We start from the raw sequence: 21,578 nt of genomic DNA, 5'->3' as shown, positions 1-21,578 counted from the left end.
ATGGGCACAACATCAGAACTGCATGACTGACAAAGAGGAAACAGATTAATTATAGCTTCCTCTGAGCAACGATTATAATCTGGATCTAGTGTAAGATAAGGTGGAGCGACAGCCATACAAGTTCATGAACAATAATGTACTGTATTAGAACAAACATTTTTTCCTTGCATAGGTTTTATGTTGGATTGCAACCCTCCCACAGGGCTTGGAACCAGCTCTGCATGGTTGTATGTGGCGAAGGGGCTGCCCCAAGGACCCGACACTGGCAGCAGTGTTGCCAACTCGTCAGTAAGGAAAGTAGCTATTGGCTGTCGTAGAAGTCGCTAGAAGTCGCTAGATGACGTCATCACGTAATTTGCATAATGCAATTCTGTCATATGGCTTTCAAAAAGATACGTGACACTTATTTGAAGCTTGAAATATGGTAAGAATGTGTATTTGTATCTGACAAAACCATTTGTAGCATTTTGACTTTTATCTCATAACATTCAGTTTATTCTTGTAGATTTACATTTTTTTATTTTTAACGTGGCACTAAAGCTCCATCGTACCGTCGTAGTTTTTATACATAATATATATTACTATATATATCACCATTTTTTTCATATTTAGCAGATGTTTTTATCCAAAGGGACTTATAAATGAGGACATTTAAAGGAATTAAAATCAACAAAAATAGCAAAGACATGCAAATGCTATGCCATGTCTCAGTTAGCTTATACACAGTGCATTTAGCAAATGCTGATGATAGAATAGAAAAAGAATAATACATGCTTATGGTAGGCCTCTGTTTTTATTTTTTTAATATATATAATAGCCTAAATAAAAAAACAGGAAAGCTAGTGTTATTAGTTTAGTTTTTTTAATGTCACAATTCCTACCCTCCTCCTTTACCCGGGCTTGGGATCGGCAAAAGTGACCCAAATGAGACACTTTGGCGGAGTTTTTTTTGTTGTTGTTGTTGTTTGTTTGTTTTTCTGTTTTTTTTTTTTTTTTTTTTGCTTGTTTTTTTTTATCTTTATAATCTTATAATCCACTTAGAACCTTTAAACATGAACAGTTTAACCATAACATTGTAACATTTTTTAAATACCATCTACATTAACAATTTAACAGAGTAGTCCAAATTTTTTTGTTTTTTCCAGACCCTCCTCAACACTAACACTAGTTAACACTAGTTAACACTAGGGGGGGCTCCTGCGAGAGGACAGCCCTGTCTGTGAGTGCTTTGGGACGGGGGAGGGGCCGGCGGCGGCAGCTGCTGTGGCAAATTGAGAAGAGTCAGTACAGACACATCAGAGTCTCCAAAAGTCTCCAGTAACACAAGAAAAAGTCGCCAGATTTGTCGCTAGTCGCTTTTTAAAAAAATTGTCGCTAGAGGGATTTGAAAAGTCGCTAAATATAGCGACAAAGTCGCTAAGTTGGCAACACTGACTGGCAGGGATCAAACCCCCAATCATCTGATCAGCAGCTCACAGCCTTAACCACCTGAGCCACCACTGCCCCAATGAGCAGCTTTATTTTAACGCAGAAAAAAATAATGCACACCTCCTGAGCATTCAGAGTTATGCTGATACTAACAGACACTTCAATTCTGTTTTGTACACACATGTTCCACATGTAAAGCTGGTGCAGAATCCAATGGGCTACAAATGTTGCAGCCCCAGGCATGAGCCACTAGGGAGCCTCAGAGGGAATATGAGATAGTGTTTGGACATAGTGGGATTGACATCAAGTGATACATGGACATGGTCATCTTAACAAGCCAATTACAAAATATTTTCATCACTGGTAAGTCTTAATCTGTTTTCCTTATGTGCAGCGCTGCTTGCATACAAAATCTTACTTGACCCACCAGGGATTTGATAGATAGATATAGATAAATAGAGAGATTAAGCAGTTTTAACTACTGGACTGGTTGCTGAAGGCCCTAAGCAGTGCTGCTTGAGTCTTCTAAAAGAGAATAGAGAGATCACTGGCAGAAAACCTACTGCAGCATGATTTGCAGACGGCCTAATGCAGGGCAAACCGCTTGATTGTTTGCTGAAGGCCTAAAACAGTGCTGAGCTGATTGAGGGAACATCATGAGGATTTGGGCATTTATATGAGGTTGGTGTTAAGATGTAGCTCCAAGCAAGCTTATAAATGAAGTTTATTGGAGAGTGAGGCGTCCATGCTGGTGTGATGCGGATGATTCTCAATCTGCCGCATACAGTTGATCTTGATTATTAGTTTTTCGTTACTCTCAAGTCAAAATTGAAGTGTATACACACGAGGATGAGTCAAAAATTACCCGCACTCTGGTTATATTAAAACTCCTGTTGTCTTATCAGCGCTTTCTGTTCAAGGCTACTGTCTCCCCAGTCACTCCTGTGCACTCAGTTCATTTGTCACTGCGGTGCGAGCAAAGATGGATTCCCCACTTGTGATTTGTATGAAACGAGTGCAGCAGATTAATGCAGATTAGCAGATTAATTTCTTATGGTCTGCGGGTGTACCTGGTGTCGAAACAACTCATTCGTGGAAGAGCATAAACGGAGGTGTTTAGATCTCCGCAAGGAAAATATGGACCGATACCCTAAGGATGGTAAAACTTTCTTCATCAGAGAGAATCGTTACCGGTGACGAGACACGGATTCAGCACTAGAGAATGGAACGGAAAGCTCCTCGATCAGTATTAGAACATTATCAGGGAAAAGGTTTAACAATCAACAGTGCTCGTTACAACAGTGAGACGCTTTTTTTAAAAGCTGAAGCCAAAACTTCCTCCCTATACTTCTGATCTCGTTCCATTAGACTTTCACCTGTTTGGTCCCCTAAAAGCGGCCCCATAATGATATGATCACTTCTGATAAAGAAATGATGACAGCAGTGCATTTGTGGCTTGCAGCTCAGCCCAAAGCATTATTTAAAAAGGGGAAATTTAAAGCTTTTCTAAAAGTCCATAAACAGCCAGAGTGTGGACCCACCCTCATATACATGATTGTATAGTTAAGATGACAAAAATAAACTACTTTCTAAAATGATGCTAGATTATTACTTTAAAAAGAAATCTTTTATTTTTATAAGCATTTCTATGCAGGAATGTCAATCAGGGTGCAATGCAGGGCCGCATCGTTGTTGTGAAAGCTGTTAACAGACGGCAGCCTAGGGCCATCCGAGAACACAGTGCACTGAGTCAGACTCTCAGAACAGCAAGATTGCTGCAAGCTTCCTCATTTACAATCATCATGAGACACGGGTTTAGTGAAATCTGTCAGAATTGACTTTACTCCTTTCTAAAATTGGTATGTTATACCGAATTACTTAGATTTTTACTGGTTTGGTCATTCTCCTCTGACTTCACTGATCAGCCAGGAGTTTTCTTTATTCTGTTTGGTATAAAGATTAACTGAAGCTCTTAACCGAAGCAGGATTTTTCCCCTCCTTTTCTGCTGCTGCCACATGATTGACTGAATAATTACAATAATGTATAATATATGTTCATAATAAAGTGGCCTGTCTGTCTATGTATTTGCTTGACTGTTTTTGAAAGGTTAAAGTTGTCATGCTGCACCATTAAACACTGCATTACTCATAGAAAATGTAGTTTTTTAAAAATCAACATTGCCAGATCAAACTGCACATGTATGGGATATATGTGTTTTAACTGACCTGGAAAAAATATTAGTGTGTGTTTTAAATATTGCTTTAGATGTTACTGCTTTTGAAATTATGTCAAATCATTATCTGCTTATACTGTCAAGACAATTCGAACATTGTAATTTCTACTATGCTGTAACTGTGGATTGGATTGTATATTGATCCAATTAGAGTAGATTTATTTGTCTGCAGTGGCGTAGTGGTTAGTGCTTGCACCTTCAAGGTCTGGGTTCGATTCCCACCTCTGGGTCTGTGTGCCTGGAGTCGCATGTCCTTCCTGTGCTTGGTGGGTTTGCTCCGGGTACGCCGGTTTCCTCGCACAGTCCAAAGACATGCAGATTAAGCCAAAGGGCGTTTGGGTCTGTGTGTGATGGATTGGCACCCCTCTTGTTCGGATATAAGTGAGCATTTGTCATTGTTCATGTTCCTAGCCAATATGTTGTGTAGGCCCCATATGGTCTTAATATTTATCTTGTATTTGAACCCTATTTTTGTCAGATAATATGGACCACTAGTAAGGCCTAGGTAGGATACAAGTGAGCCACCATCCCATCACCCCACATACAGTAGACACCTTATGTTATTATAACGGCTTGGCTAGTTGTGGGGTCCTTATAAGCGAGATATACAAGAATTTGCTTATGGCCTGGAAAATGTAAGAACTTCAAGGAAACACTGCCTTAGAGAAATATGCAATTGCCATATTTAACCAGAAGATGGCAGCAGTGTATAATAGTGTAAACAAACCAGCTGCTTGTGTAAAATGAGGGCAGCCACTGAATCAGATCTAGTCTGTTTACACACAAACAAAAAGGACTCCAGAATGCAAAGTCAAAAGTTATTTATAAAATAATTGACAAATAAATATTATTGATCAGTCAACTTTTTTTCCCCCTTTAATTACACAACTAACACAAGATTTAGAAATCATATTAGAGATGGTAAAAATGAGATCAGACATTTTAGGTTGTTGATAAATGATCTTCGATTTATTCTTATTATTTACATGATGTAATGCGACTGTTTCATGCCAGTATTTCAGTACTAAGCATTTAAGGATATGAGTGGGCTTAGTGGTTAGCACTGTCACCTTGCACCTTCAGGGTCCGGGTTCGTGCAAGAGGTCTGTGTGCAGAGTGTTTAGGTTTTCCCAAATTAAGTGTAAATCTGTACCCTGCAAAGGATTGGCACCCCATCCAGGGTGTACCCCGCCTCATAGGCTCCAGCCCCGAGGCGACCCTGTACATGCGGTGTAGACGATGGGTTAATCAGTGTAGCAGAATACTGCTTGAGGAAAGAACCTGTGGGTTGATCTACCTTGTCTAGACACTACACTAGGTAGCTGTGTTTTTAAAAAAAAAAAAAGATTCAGTTGGTCTTTTTGGTCAGTATAATTCCAACACCCAGTTCCTGACGTAAGCACTTTATTGTTTATAGCCCAACAAAAAGTTTGTGCCCCTGTGGAACCATTTTCTTTTTATTGCTGAAAGCTGGTTCATTTTGTGCTGAAATGCAAAAAAAAAAGGTTTTTGTAACTAGGAACTGGCCCTGAAACTGCCTTGGAGGCAAAATGGGAATGAGATGTTCTGATTATATTAAACTATTTAGCCCAGATGATACAGCATATACAATGTTCAGCTGCGTTGCTTTGAAAAGTCTGGCTCCCCTTCATTAAATTACATTCTGTTAAACAAACACCACCATCAGACCCATATGTGATTTCCTCCCTATTGCTGTTATATTACTATACTGTGCACTATTGTCCAGGGATAGAGTAGATTTTGGAGCGTGACTGTGAATATTTGTGATCATTCAACTACATAAGAGCGTTATGGAAGCCAGGCACTTTTGTAGGATGAGGAGGTCCAAGGTGCAGCTGATATTCCAGTTCATCCAAAACGTGTTCAGTAAGGTTAAGGTCAAGTCTCAGTACACTAAACATGTGGACTATTGACTCATAAGTGTTACAAATTATTTGGCGGTATAAAGACAGGGGAAAAAAAGGTCTTCAGCAACTAGATGTCAGTTGTAAAATGTTTTCTTGCCTGTCGTCCAAATAGCGACCTCTTGCGGAGATTTTTTTAGAGTGTCAGAGTGATGGGTTACGTGTAAGTAGGCAGCCAGGACTATACAGACACAACACATCTCCCAAGCATTTCTCAAACCATCTTTATTCCCAGAGCCAGTTTATTATAAATACAAACATTACCATTGTCATCATTCTTATTCATTATCAGTTCTTCTGCTGTTATCGTTTACATTCACCATCAGTCATCAGATACAGGATTGTGATCTTTAGTGCAACTTTTCTTCCAGGGTGCCCAAATTGCAACATTTCCTAAAACTGCAAAATTCCACTTTTTGAATTCCAGGCTTCACTGTCTCACAGTGGCCTTGTGCAACACATTACAATCCTCAATCGTTTACATTTAGACAACTTTTTTTCTTACTTGTGTTCACAGTACGACAGGAGAATGTACAGTGAAGCCTCAGGTCTATGGGATGTGAGCTAAGGAACACTTTAGGAAATAAATACCCAGGATCACACTAAACAGTCATTTAGGTTAATGTTGCACTGGTTATCTTAGTGCTCCCTTTAACTATATCAACATTTCAATAGTTAGCTCATTCACCTTGTAATCCAGCCTCATTGTACATCCTGTGATCTACATGATATCAAATAAGATTTGTTGCCCAAACAATGAGACATAGAATGAACAGAATGCATTATCTGGACCGTTCTTTAACACAGCTCTCCTGAATTTGGTTTAGACAGTTGGAGAGGGAGGTAAGTGTTGTATTTTATAAAGAACTAGGGATTGGTGGGGTAGAGGTGTGCGTGGGAATGTCATGAATCCCAGCCCAACGGAATATTGACTGATCCTGCCTGTCCTACAGAAAGTCTGACTAATCCCACTAATCTTTCTTTATGGTTGCCCAAAACCTGTTTGCTCCAGCAGAAAGTCCGACCTATTCTGCTTACTCTTGCAGCACAACTAAAACTGCAGAAAGTTTGACCAGTCCCACCCACTCCTGCAAAAAGGCTTGACTAATCCTGTCTGCCTGCCTGCATAAGGTCTGATCAGTACCCCCTCCTCCTAAAGAAAGTTTGACTAATCCTGTTTGCTCCTACCTTAAGTTTGACCGGTCCCACCTGCTCCTACAGAAGGTTTGACCAATACTGCTTGCTCCTACAGAAAGGCTAACTAATCACAACTCCTACCTTAGGGTTAGCCAGTCCCACACTATTCTACAGTAAGTCCCACCTACCTCTACGGAATTTTCACCAGTCCCACCCACTCTTGCATAAGGTTTGACTAATCCTACCTGCTCTTGCAATTCTGCTTCCCGTGGCAGTACAACTAATTGCTCCTGCAGAGAGTTTGACCAGTCCCATCTGCTCTTGCAGAAAGGTTGACCAGTTCCACCAACTCCTGCAAAAGGTTTGATTCATCCTGACTGCTCCTACCTTAAGGTTAACCAGTCCCACCTGCTTCTACAGAAAGTCTGCCTAATCCTTCCTGCTCCCACTTTAGGGTTGACTAGTCCCACCTGCTTCTACCAAACGTCTGACCAATTTTGCTTACTCTTACAGTATAATCAATTGTCCATCCAGAAAGTTTGACCAGTCTGCCCCTGCTCTTGAAGTTCGCCCACTTCCGAAAAAGGTTTAATTAATCCTGCCTGCTCCTACAGAAAGTTTGATCAGTCCTACCAACTTCTGCAAAAGGTTTGACCAATCCTGCTTGCTCCTACAGAAATTTGACCAAGTCCTCTTACTCGCTCCTGCTCCTGTAGAAGGTTTGACGAGCCCACCCATTCCTACAAGTTTGACTAATCCTGCCTGTTACTGCAGAATGTCTGATTACTCCCCCCTCCTCCTACAGCAAGTCTGACCAACGCTGCTTCCTCCGACAAAAAATTGTAGGAGAATCTGTCTGCTCCTACCAAAGATTTGACCAGTCTGTCTGCTCCTACAGAACGTTTGACTGGTCTCTCTTGGTCTGTAAGTATGATTAATCCCCCATGCTCTAGAATAAAGTTTGACCAGTCCCACCTGCTTCTACAGAAAGTTTGACGAGTTTAATCTGTTGCCCCAGAAAGTGTGACCACTCCTTCCTACGTATGCACATAGTTGACTAATCTGGCTTGCTCATACTTAAGTTTGACCAGTCCCACCTGCTTCTATCTTACATCTGACCAGTCCTGCTTACTCCTACAAAAAGGATGACTAATCCCAACTGCTCTTACCTTAAAGTTAACCTATTATGCAAATATGTCTAATCCCACTTACTTCTGCATAACATTTTACCAATCTCAATTACTCACACAAAATTTAGACCAATCCTGCCTGGTCATGCCATAAATCTAACCAATTACATCTACCACTGCAGAACTATTGTTCAAACCTGCCATTGACTGTTCGACTAATCCTGCTCAATCCCACTTTTCAGCAGAAAATTCCCACTCTTACAGAAGTTTTGACCAACCATGGCTGCTCCTAAAAAGTGTCTGACCAACCCTTGATCTTCCTGCAGAAAATTTGACCAATCAATTCTACATCACAATAATATTTTTAACCTAGTTGTTTTCACCAAATTAAAATATTTGTTTGGCCATCATGACCCTGACCAGGAAAAACAATTACTGAAAGAGGGTTGAATGAATGCAGTAAATGGGATAACAATAGACCTCCATGTTAAAGAAAGTGGACTTTATTTTTCCTACGAACTTCACTTCAGACTGCTTGCGACATCTTTGTTGGGCCTCATGGTAAACCAGTCCCGATACACACCTCTATTCTGGAGCATTATTCAGGATGAGTTGCCTTCTGATTCTAACTGGCTCATTCTTTTGGAATGGTGAGAAGTAACACTGAAAAAAATGCACAAAAGACTCTAACATATTTAACCACCTTATCGACAGTAAGAGATTTGGTTAGGCTTCTGAGAATAGAACTTTATTATCATTGACGATGAATGGGGAAATTTATCATCATATGCAAATCTGTAAAAATATCTGCAGAAAATATACAACTTTTATACTGTAAAATAATGCATTTTGACCTCTTCACTGTAACTCTGTAAAGTGACATGTCTCTTTGTACGTCCAGATGAGTGGATCTGCAACCCGGGATGACATTTGGCTTTGTCTCAAACCACATACCACCATACTTAATAGTGGGTAAAAATAGTAGACCGCCTGTGTTGTCATTCTGTTTTGACACACTATGTAGTACAGTACTATGAGGAGCATGAGAGTTTAATACATGATCATACCCTGCATAAAATGTTCAAATAAAATTCCTAAGATAATTCTATAGAATGTGAAAGACAAATGGAAAACCCTACAAAACGTTATAACCCAAGTTATTTAGGAAAAAAAAAAACTATACAAAATAAATTTCTGTAAAAATGGGTCTATAGAAATGGTTCAATGATGGATCCAAGGTAAAAGTTTTATGCCAGAAGCCCTTCCTGACGCGCCCCTCTCTATTTATCCGGGATTGGGACCAGCACTAAGAGTGCACCGGCTTGTGCAAACCCCACTGGCTAAGGTTGGCATCCGGACCTAGAATGGATTCAGGAGTCCACCAGGAAACCTGTCCTAATCCTTAACTTTAAATAATGATAGACTATGGCTGGTTATAAAGTACTTTGTCTGCACGATCTCTAATGTATTTATTTAAAAAATACGCAATCAGGATGAGCTTCTTCTGCAACATTTCCAACAAAAATTTCATGATGATGATGACAAGCAAAATGTGAACAACAGAACATGAAAGGAATAGAATGGGTGTGCAATGCAAAAAAATCTTAGCATCTTAGCAAGTGAAATATTCTATAATCTAACCAAAGCGATCTATAATTTCTTAAAATAAGATTACGACAAACCAATTTTTGTCTACTGAGATGTTACTAAAATTGCAAGAATCAATTGCCATTTCCCTCACTCTTACTCATCATCTATATCGCTTTAGCCTGTATACAGGGTCGCCTATCCCACAAGACCTGGGGCATAAGGCAGGGTACACCCTGGACACTACGGGCGATTAGGGAACGTCAATTAGCCTAATCTGCATGTCTTTGGACTTATAGATAGATTTGCCTAGATTCAAGGACATTTCTCTTGCTATTCTTAATTTTTCTGCAGTGTAAAAGGACTAACTTGACCAAGCAATGGACTGCCATTTTATCTAACCTAAGATATTTTATAGTAGTGTAAAAATGTTAAAAATGAAAAGTAAAAAAAAAAAATCAAACCATTTGGATGGAATTTTGCTTAAAAGGAAAAAATTCTAAAAAAAACAAAGTAACAGCTCAACAGAACTTTTATGTCTTTTCAGGATTTTCTAGAATTCTACTGAGGTCTATAGATTTCTACAGAACTGAGTAAAAATTCTATATAAGGGTGAGTCAAAAATTACCTGCACTCTGGCTGTAGAATTAATTTTAATTAACTTTTAGTAAAGACAAATACATGATTTTTGACATGCTTTTAAATACACTTTTGTCCATCTATCAACAAGCATTCGTAAATATTAAAGTAAAAATGTTTGGGGTGAAGGTGTGGAGCGAGATCAGGTCAAAGGTTTTGAAAATGTCGACAGTGTGAGACGAACAGGTGTCCGGTTCCTTCCTTGAACTGCTCTACTCATTTTTATACACGCTTCTTTGCGAAAAACACTTTCTCCATACTGCGAATGCATTCTTTGATACTTTGCTCTTCTTTCCGCCTCACAAGTGGGGCGTCTATTTTCGTAAAGACGGTGAAAGTCCTAATCTAAACGGAGTGCGGATCATTTTTGACTCAGCCATGTAACATCCACCTCGAAAGCAGACGTTTTATGGAATTGTATTGGAGGTTTATAGAGGTCTATAGAACGGAGTAAAAATTCTACAGAACGTGCGTGCATGTCGCATTAAGTTTCTGCGTTCTATAAAGACTCCATAAAGGTCTCTATAAAAAAAAAAAAAAAAAAAGGGAACATTTTTTTGCAGGGTGATGAATGCTTTCATACAATCATGGCCAACTGTGAACGCTCGTAACCTATTAGCATGCTGTGGTTTGCACAATGCTAGCAGGTGGCTATGCGAGCGCACTCACTGTTAGCAGCGCTAGGTTTTTCTGACTGAATGCTAAACATCTCTGTTGCACCATTTTCTCTCTCTCTCTCTCTGTCCCTCACCTCGCATTCTGATTGTCTGTGCATTTCCTCTGAGTCTGTGCTTTGTGTGCACATACCTGTGTGTGTGTGTGTTTGTGTAAATGTGTGTGTAGTCATAAATAAGCCGAAACACTGGAGCAAATATATTGCTTACGAAAGGCATCACTTTTTTTTTTTTTTTTACAGAGAAAATCAAGCTTGAGGCATTGTTGCGGTTGATTTTTTTTTTTTTTTTTTTTTTTCCGTTTTCTTTTATACAAAATGACCAGTTATCATTATTTCCTAATGAACGGTAGAGGTATGTGATGTGAAAAAAAGTTTCGCAGTACAATATGTTATCAGAGGATGACGTCAGAGGATGATGTCACGTAGGAAAGAAAAAAAGAACACAAGAACAACAACAACAAAAAATAGACAAACAAAGTGTCTCCTTGACATATCCTCTATACCTCAGAGGTCACGTTGTGTTAGGAAGCAGTGTGGGTCTTACTGCTCTGTGTGTGTGTGTGTGTGTGTGTGTGTGTGTGTGTATATATATATATATATATATGTGTGTATGTGTATGATTCATCCAAATTCTGAGGCTGACTGAAAAGAGGTATAAATAGACAAACTCATAGCACCAACAAGTCTGAGCGGAGGCATCACCTTTTGTCTAACTTGTGAAAATATATAAAACGGATAAGAGTTCCTACGAGGTAAGAGAGACAGTCACAGACGGTCCGGCAGAGGGTAGGATCTGAAGTCGGATGGGTAATGTAGTCGGGGGTGGGTTTGTGGAGAAAAACACGCCTTCATGAACACTCTTGTCGTAATCCTCATTAGTTTTGGCAACGGAACAGTGGCAAACTTCATTGAAAGCTGATTTTGGCGTCTGGATAGGCTCATGCGTGCTTTGATCTGAAATTACGTTCTTTTGCTTTTACCGTTCCATCTTTTCTGTGTTCCGAGAACTCCTCGTTGCGTGTGTAAACCTGTGAGTGAAGGAAAATCTTTTCTCAAATAATTATCGGGATTCGAGTTCATGTAGATAGTGTGAAAACTTTGCACAAGATGAGCAGAAGTTCATCTTGCGTGTAGCTTTTTTTTTTTTTTTTTTTACATCTTTCCCCAAATGGGATACAGATCTGATTTCTACTAGGTGTGGAATGTTGCATGATACAAATGCATAGATCACACAACCGAGTGCGTGATGAGCCAACGCCAGCGACTAGTAGATATACTCATTCACCAAACTGTACAACAAAAATACACCTCGAGTAACTGAGAACAACAATGTACAAGACAGAGAGCGAGAGAGAGAAAGAAATAAAGAAAGAAAAGAAAAAAAACGCTATTCACATGTACCCGCATCGTAAAAGAAATGGTCCGTCTAGAAATGATGGCCGGGAGCTACGTTTTGTTTTTTTCTGTTTTTTTTTTTTTTTTTTTTTTATCGATCTGTGGAATGCAACGGCACTCAGTAGTGAGAGAACGGAGTTCATTGAACGTGTCCGAAGAGGGATGGGTGTGGATAAGCGCCACCGTTGTGTGTTTGTGTCTGTGGGTGCGAGTGGGGCAGGGTCACATGATGATGGGCGGGTTTGGTCAGTCCTCAAACACCTCGAGAAAGAGCGGAGGAAACAGCTCGGTGGGACACTCCACCTTCATGTGCAGGAAGCGGCTGGCGTGGCACGCGCCGATCATGCGCAGGTCTGTCACCTTCATCAGCAGCTTGGGCCAGAAGTGCGCCACCTTGTGCTTGCGATAGTTGACGTAGTGCTCGAAGGCCAGCAGGAACTCCTCCTGGTAGCGCTCGATCCGGTCCACGCTCGTCAGTCCCGGACGATCTGCGAAGGACACAGGACGTTAAGGATAATATATATAATGACAAATATGCAAGTCGCAGTTATTAACAATGCAATTTACTCAGTGCAGCTTTTGACACTATTGATCATAGTATTCTTCTTCACACATTAGAAAATGTAGTAGGAATTAAGGGAACGCCCCCCTTTCAGGCTCAGATCCTATTTGACTGATTATCAGTTGTAGATTTAAATGGTGATTAATCTGTGTGTTCTAAAGTGGAGTTTGGTGTTCCACAGGGTTCAGTTTTAGGCCCACTGTTTTTTTTCTCTTCACATGCTTCCTCTGGGCAACATAATCCGTAAGCATGGTATTAGTTTTCATTGTTATACTGATGACACACAGTTCTACGTCTCAGCAAAACCAGATGACAAAAAACAGCTTACTAAAGTTGAGAAATGTGTGCAGTACATAAGAGAGTGGATGCTAATTAACTTCCTTCTACTTACTGTAATCCTGATAAGACAGAATTTCTAGTCATAGGTCGACAGGCAGCTAGAAGCAAGCTTTTTGATCACACTGTAACTTTAAATGGTCTTTCTTTCATCAAGTGCAACAATGAAAGACCTCAGTGTGATTTATAGATTCCAGCATTTTATTTGAAGCACATAGATAACAGTAGATAATATTACCAGGATAGCATCCTTTCACCTTAGAAATATTGCCAAGATAAAAAAATATATTGTACCGCAGTATCTGATTGAACTGCTAGTGTCTTGCGATCCGTCAAGCCTACTTTGATCAAAGGATGCAGGCTGCTTGTCAGTACCGCGTATTATGAAAACTACAGCTGGGGGCAGAGCAGTGGCGGCACAACAGTCTAAAACGGGTATATTAATAAGGATCTCACCGAATTTGGTGGAAACTGCTCTTCGCTCGTTAAGTTCGCCATCATTACTCTGATTGACCGCGCCTCAAAAGAAAAAAAAATTAAATCTCGCGGTATTTTCTGCTGCTTGGGGCAGAATTTTCAGCGCCCCAAGACCATAAAATTCTGAGAACCTGATTGGCCGCATATTTATTAATTTACCCTAGCAACAGTACATGACAGGCCATTTGGCTGCACTCAGGGGCGCTTTTTCTCAGCGCCCCATGACAGAAACGATACTGTAGAAGTCTGTCTGTGGAAATTCACTGGTGAATGAATGTCACTAGGTGGGAAATGTTGTATATGTTATTCATATCGCATGTAGGCACATACTGGTGGGTAAACCGAATTAAAAAACTTAATTTGTAAAAATATATTTTACATTTTTAGCCCCTCTTATCAGGGAGGGCGGTGCCCCAGCGCCCCCTATGGGCCGGCCGCCACTGGGGCAGAGCTTTTTCTTAAAAAGCCCCAAAGTTATGGAATAGTCTTCCAAATAGTGTTCGGGACTTGGACATAGTCTCAGTGTTTAAGTCCAGGCTAAAAACCTATTTATTTAGCCAAGCATTTTTGTAAATAGATTTGCCTTAGGTAAAGGAGCAGATCTGGGGGACTCATGGACGTAGAGTATTAGGTGAACTGGTATGTTTAGATGCTGTCTTCCTCACTCTCATTGATCACTCAGGTTTGTTGATGGTGAGGTGATTGGGTGCTTTACATCTCAGCGAGCCCTCATGTCTGTGTTTCCTTCTGGCTCTCCCTTTTAGTTATGCTGTCATAGTTAGTCCTGCCGGAGTCTCTGCTTGCACTCTACAGTTAATATACATTCACATTATACATTATGTGACTGTGACCATACCTAACTGCCATCTCTCCTCTTCTCTCTCTTTCCTTCTACCTATCTTTCTGTCTCTGACTCGTCCTTGTGTCCTGCGTCTGGTTGGTCTCAAGGTTTCTACCTATTACCATCTCATGAAGTTTTTCCTTGCCACTGTTGCCCTAGGCTTGCTCGTCAGGGACAAACTTATCGTTTTGATTCATACACGTTCACATCTCATACAAACTTAAATAATTCTTTTGATTGTGTAAAGCTGCTTTGCGACAATGTCAATTGTTAAAAGCGCTATACAAATAAAATTAAATTTAATAAATATTTTATGATATCTATTGTATCCATCTATTATTTTTATTAGTTTGCCATTAGAGAACAAGCATAACACTCTCCATTCTTTGGGCTTGTCAGCCAGCGATGGCTGTTGCATCATCATCATTGGGATTCAAACTTATGATCTTTGGCTAAACGAAGCAAATATTTAAACATTTATTTTAACACAATACAAAACTGTTTTCAGAATCTTTGGCACTGAACGTTCCACTTGCAGTTTTAATGATTTCTGGAGGTCCATTCTTTACTTTGGTAGAAAAGTATCGTCTAATTGTTTATCATCAAGCTTGACAATGCCAAAACTCAAATAAACTATAACTGTGAAAGTGTGAGCTTTGGGATCTCGTTTTCCTCTTTCACCATTCGCCTCAGTTAATGTCCCAGTGTTGCTATTCCTTCACAAAGTATTAACTTTGAGTAGCCAATAACTCTTAACTGGTCTTTCATGCAAAACATGCAATACCAAAGTAATTTAAATCAATATAATGAGACAAATTATTCGGGGGGAAAAATGTAAGCAAGGCACTGGGCCACAAAACGGCATAAACATGCCTTGGAACAGATCATACAGTTGTCTAGAACTGTATTTGGGAAATAAACACTGTTGGTAGAGAATGATCTAAAATTTTCAAAAAATTTCTATAAAGGATAAAGATGATCAAATAGGAAAAAAACGTTGAAAATGAGTACTTTAGCATCCACCGAACATCCACCAGAGCCCGCTGTAGGCATTCAGCTTTGCACACATTCACGGCCAAAACATAGTATTGGTGCTGGTTTTATTATATATTTTTTTATTAAATATAATAAAGAAAATGTGCACGCCAAAGAAGCTACTTCTGAACTTCATGCAACATGGAAGTGACCAATCTTTCTTCTCTAAAAATTTGCTAATTCCCAAAAAGTTGCTAATTTCATCCGTTTTTTAGAGATAATTTTATATTATTTATTTATAATTTTATATATTTTCATTGTTATATTGTCTCGCTTTTAACAAAATACCATTTTAAATGATAATTATTCATATTTATTTGAGTACTGATAATAAAATTGGTACAAGCTTTTCGAAGCATATGACCTGTAAAAATTGTGGCTTAAATTGGTTTTTGGTAAAAGTTTAAAAAGCAAAAAACCTGTAGTGTCTGTAACCATGTCAAATTCATGTTTCGATATCCTAACAATTTAGCATTTTAGAACAAACCACTTTTTAAAATTTATGTCTGTTTATGTAAAATCTAAATTTGGCCAAGTTTCATCTGAATGACAGTTAAAATCATTAAAAGATTTGAATGTAAAAAAAAAACTAACGGACACTACATACAAGGACATGAAACTGTATTTAGCAGTTTTTTTTTTGTTTTTAATCTGATAAAAATATAAATGTTTATGCATATTTACAAAAAAATGAAGCATGGATCAGGAGGTAAAAAGCATTAAGCCTTATGAAAAATGGTCTATTTGAAAACTAACTTTTCAGCTAGGTGAGACACTTTTAGCACTGATACCATGTTTCGGCCGTCAGCATAAACTTTCTCCAGCTGCTGACATTATAGGAAATCATCATTTATCATGATCGTATAAATTTCCACATCTCTTTAAACTGCTGCCCATAGTGTTAGCACTGAACTGTGCATTCATCTTTCTTAGTTAAAGATTTATGAACTACCTTACTGCAACCTCCTCCTTTTTAAAAACAATGTTCTTGGTCAGTCATCACTGCTCAGTCTGTTTAACTGCAATCTGCAACTTATCCCTTGTAGGGATAAGTTGCATGTGATGTTGTGTCATGTGATTCGTTTGTTCTTTTCAAATTGCTCCTTTTTAATTAAAGGTCTCAGTGATTCTGGAGTTGAGGTAACTGCAATGCAATATTAAACATCACTATTACTTCTTCTTCTTCTTGTTCTTTCACCTTCTCCCATTAGGGGTCGTCACGACAGATCATCCGATCTGCACAAGTCAATTTGGCACAGATTTCACACCAGATGCCCCTCATGACGCAACCTTTCCATATTTATCCAGTGGCTGGATTGTGAAACTGGGCCTGCCACATGGCAAACAAGAGGCCTCCTTGTGAGCCACTGATGTCCTATAAACACCACTACTCGTGACAAAAGGTCATCTGTAACACACTTAAACAGGTCTTGAAATCGCAGCTGATACCGAGTAACTTGAGTCATTATAAATCCACATGGGACATTAATTTAAAAGAGGCTGACGCTGCAATCTTTAACTATTGATTGTGATTATCATGGCTTTGATGTAATCGCGTTTTAATCTAAATCGCCGAGTTGTTTCCCTTGAGTGGCCTGTGTAATCCTGGGTAATCGCTGCGTGGGAAGATCTGCCATAGCTGATCTAATGCCTCTTAAATACAAGTCAAAAGCTGGATGGAAGAACACGGATTATACGCTTGTGCCAGAAGGCTGGAGAGACTAATATTTCGTGTCATCATACACAGCCTGACTAGTCATAGGGCGCCAGCTTATCACAGGTGGAAACCCTCCGTCAGACACTACAGATTATTTTATTCGGCCCCAGAATATACACTATATTGCCAAAAGTATTCGCACGCCTGGCTTCACATGTATATGAACCTGAGTGACATCCAAATCTTAACCCCTAGGGTTTAATATGATGTTGGCCCACCCTTTGCAGCTATAACAGCTTCAGCTCTTCTGAAAAGGCTTTCCACAAGGTTTAGGAGTTTGTTTATAGTAATTCATGACCATTCTTCCAGAAGCTCATTTGTAATTCGTCCCAAAGGTGTTTTATCAGGTTGAGGTCAGGACTTTATGGAGTAAAGTTTGGAAATTGCCTTTTCCTGTTCCAACATGACTGCACACCAGTGCATAAAGCAAGGTCCATAAAGACATGGATGAGCGAGTTTCGTGTGGAAGAACTTGACTGGTCTGCACAGTCCTGACCTCAACCTGATAGAAAACCTTTGGAATGAATTAGAGCCGAGACTGTGAGCCAGACCTTCTCATTCCCACATCTGCATCTGTCCTCACGAATGTGCTTCTGGAAGAATGGTCAAAGATTCCCATAAACACACTCCTAAACCATGTGGAAAGCCTTTCCTGACGAGTTGAAGCTGTTATAGCTGCAAAGGGTGGGCCAACATCATATTAAACCCTATGGATTAAGAATTGGCTGTTTCTTAAGTTCATATGCATGTGAAGGCAGGGGAGCGAATACTTTTGGCAATATAGTGTATATTCTAAATGTTTCCAAATAACCCATAGTGTCTGACCGAGTGTGTGGCAATATTGTGTATCTTTAGACTGTAGGGACAAACCCACAAAGCTTGGAAAAAACATGCAAATTCCACAAACCTATACCAAAGGCTGTATTTTAACCCCCTAATCCTGTAGATGCAACAGTGCTAACCACTGAGCTGTCCAATTCTGAATCTGATTCAATTTTATTTATTTATTTATTCCCTCCGCCCCAAATTTCCCGATTTAATCATAGCTTAGTACCACCTGTCTCTCTGCTCGGCGACAACTACCAATCAGGGAAGGTAAAGACTGTCACTTGCTTCCTCCCAGACATGTGGGGCAAACCAACCGTATATTCTGCACACACGATGCTGGGGATGGCGTAACATGTTTGGAGGAAAGCTCTATCCTCTCCTTCTGCTTGTGTGAGCTCAGGGTTGCCCTTGATTGGCTATTGTCACTATGATTGATGTCATAGTACGAGTATGTCGTCCCTCCCAACCCAAGAGAGAATCTCCCCTGCAGACTCCTGATCTCTGGATAATGGGGTGAACATGGTTCCATTACGCCACTTGGGTGCCGATTTGATCATTCGATCACCACTTCGATCCGATCACCACCAATCAAATTATATAGGCTTCATAACTTGCTCTGCTACACTATGGTTGGGGTAAAGTTAATTTCAGTGGCAGGAAAATCTGAAACTAACTAGCAGGATACATCGCATAAGAGACTTGTGAGTCCGCTTTTTATACCTTTGAGATGCTGTGATTATAATGGTTCAAGTACGAACACTTCATCAACTCCACCTTTGAAGTAAAGATAATGAAGTATGTTCTCATTGTAATAAAAGTGTATTCAAATTTCCTAACCTACGGACCCTTGATTCAACTTGCCAGTTATCGTAATTGATAAAAACAAGTTTATCAAACTGTAGTGTGCTCTGTTCTTCCATGACTGGAATCACTACATAGTGTAGGTTTTGTTCATTCCATTTCTTTACCACCCTAATGCTCAGCTTGTGCCAGTAGGCCTAATCCGTACCTGAAGAGAGCAGGATAACAGCTTGTAGCAGCGCCACCTCCGAGTCGTCTAGGTTGAAGGAGGAAAGAGAAACCCCAAGGTCGAAGATGGCATCCGAGACCACACCCAGGCCGCCGTTCTTTAGCTGGCCACGCGTCACTGCCATCTCGCCATTGAGCGTGAGCGTCTCGCTCTCGGCGTCATAGCGCACGGCTGCGCGCAGAGACATGATTTCCATACAGCAGCCTTTCAGCAGGATGATCTGATCTTCACAAGGCAGCTAGAGCACACAATCGGCATTAGGGTTATGCCACACCTTACACACACCGTGCACATCAATAAAGCTGCATGTTAGCTGCAACATTTTTAGAACCCCATGTCATTTTGGCAAATCAAAAGCTTTTTGCATTTTTCTTTACAGTATAATAGTAAACTACTGTTTTCTTATGAAATAAAGCAAATGCACACCCTAAGCAAATTTAAACAAGTTTAGATAATAATAAATCTGTAAAGTTGGCGTGTCTGTACATTAAAGATATTTGCGAAACAATTTGGGGGGACGTTAGATGAGTAATAGAACACTTTAAGAATTTTTGTTTGTCTGTTTGTTTGTGCATGCATCACATAAAAACTACTAAACAAATTTTATTGGGGGTTTGACAGTTGCATTTGGACGGGCTTGAGGTAACGTATAGGCTTCATTTCATCACAATTGGCCCACGGAAAGAGGAGTTGTGCTACTTTGAAATTTAAATGCAAAACACATTTGCATCATTAATTCATCTCAAATGTCCACAGATGGCGCTGTAGGGTGTTTAATACGCGCTTATGAGTGCATTCCGTGCACTTTTTGTGGTAGCACGTAAAAATGTTATTTTACTCCAAAATTTAACAGATGGTGAATTTTTTAAAATGTGCTCATGAGTGTGCAATTAAATTCCACCCGACCAAAGTCGAAAGGACATTTAGTTAAAAGTAAATGAGCAAGCATGCAATTACATGAATCAGTATTTTTATGAGATTATCTGTTATTGTTATCTTTTTATTTTTTCTGGTTTACTTGCTCCAACGTGCTCTGCAATTGACTGAACGACAATCGAACTCACCTCACAGAACATAGGCAGCTTTTTGGCGAAGTCCACCACTCGAGTGATGGCCGGGGTGATGATTTTTGTAAACTGACTGAACGCTTCGATGTCCACCTTACTGCCCTCCGGCGTGCTGACGATCGTCCCCTGACCTATGTCTTCAGCCTGAAATGACAGGAAATGGGAGGAGCACGGTGCTTAGCAACAGCGTGACTGGCAGCCAAGGCACCTTTTCCACTTGGACATCTACCACATCGGACACATTAAGTCCTCACTCCCTTCTAAATAGCATGAGAAAAGGACAAGTAATCACAAAGCACACTGCAAAAAGAAAAAAACAAACAAACAAAAAAAAATCTGAGGTGCCCAAGTTATTCAGAAGAAGAGGAGGAGGAAGAGGAAGAGGAGAAGGAGGAGGAGAAGAAGGAAACTTAAACGATAGGACGACCAGAAGAAGTAGGAGCAGAGCTTCTTTTTATTTTATTAAATTCTTTTTATAGGTCTCTCAGTTATAGTGGTGTCTTTGACTAGGGTTATTCACTGATATTCGCTTTGTTTCATTGGTTAAATTTCCATTATGCCCTTCTGACCAGGAATAACGTGAAAGATGAAGCATGGAAAGGACCAGATTGAGGAAAGAGCAGACAGGGGTGCTGAGTACAGCGCAAAAACCCAGCCTTGCACCTCTTTCTTTTGCGGTTCGGCCCTAAATTTTATTTTTAGTTCCCTGTTCCATGGTTATAATGCGCTCAGTACAGCTATCCCTTAAGCTTTCCTCTCCTGTGTACACCCTCAGTCTGACACAGCGAGCACAGCACTACACAAACATGGCAAACAGATGCTTCAAGCATTTAGCACATCAATCTATTTACAAAAAAAATAAAAATAAAAATGGAAAAAATAAAATAAAAATACAGAATGGAAGCAGCCGACAATTTTATAGAGTGCCTTTTGGGTAAAAATAAATAAATAAATAATGAAAAAAAAAAAAAAAATCACAACAGCTCATATGTATTTGGTCTATTGGTTCTTACCTTGGTTTCCTTCACCCCCACTGCACTCTGGTCAGAAGTATAGAATAAATTACAAGTTATTTCATTAAGTAGCATTGCTTCCTCGACCTGTTGGGCAATCAACAGGGATCGTGAAGTTTCAATGAAGAACCCGAGTCAAGCCAACTAAAAGAAAAACAAGTTGAAACTGAGGACAGATGAGACAGACAGAAGCAAAGTGAGGTCATGGGATTGCGTGGCGTTTCCATGGAGTTTAGGACAACAGGTGCCGCAATACTCAGAAACACGACGGCCAAATAAGGGTGATGACCATGGTGGCTATGATCGAGCCGTTTTCAGATTTACCTTGTTTTCGAGCTGATCTGTTAACGAAAAAAAAAAATTGTAAATTTCCCTACCATCACTTGTAACTCTCCTTTATATGTCAAATGATGTCCAAAATATAATTTTAAAGGGTATGGGTTTTGTTAGGAGATCTGGCATGGAAACCCACAGCAACGTCCTGAGACAGACATCAATCTGTAGCGGACAGTTAGAATTCA

General features: G+C 39.8%; 1 protein-coding gene across 8 annotated transcripts in view; it reads right to left on the bottom strand.

The window, feature by feature from the left end:
- Positions 1 to 10,077: 10,077 nt before the first annotated feature.
- The window catches only part of thrb (thyroid hormone receptor beta), a 140,789-nt gene continuing 129,288 nt past the window's right edge, over positions 10,078 to 21,578 (bottom strand). For 7 of the 8 annotated variants that reach the window (XM_053490154.1, XM_053490161.1, XM_053490155.1 and 4 more), the window contains 4 exons: positions 21,058 to 21,084; positions 20,042 to 20,188; positions 18,957 to 19,215; positions 10,078 to 12,639 (listed from right to left, as the gene is read on the bottom strand). In XM_053490154.1, the coding sequence (XP_053346129.1) occupies positions 12,398 to 12,639; positions 18,957 to 19,215; positions 20,042 to 20,188; positions 21,058 to 21,084 (675 nt within the window). In that variant the 3' untranslated portion in view covers positions 10,078 to 12,397. The remainder of the gene's footprint in view (positions 12,640 to 18,956; positions 19,216 to 20,041; positions 20,189 to 21,057; positions 21,085 to 21,578) is intronic. The other variant, XM_053490160.1, reaches the window with a different exon arrangement.

This window comes from Clarias gariepinus, chromosome 28 (genome assembly GCF_024256425.1).
Source record: "Clarias gariepinus isolate MV-2021 ecotype Netherlands chromosome 28, CGAR_prim_01v2, whole genome shotgun sequence".
NCBI classification, from domain to species: Eukaryota; Metazoa; Chordata; class Actinopteri; order Siluriformes; family Clariidae; genus Clarias; species Clarias gariepinus.
Note: the sequence above shows the minus strand (reverse complement) of the source record. Positions and strands in the feature narration are given on the sequence as shown.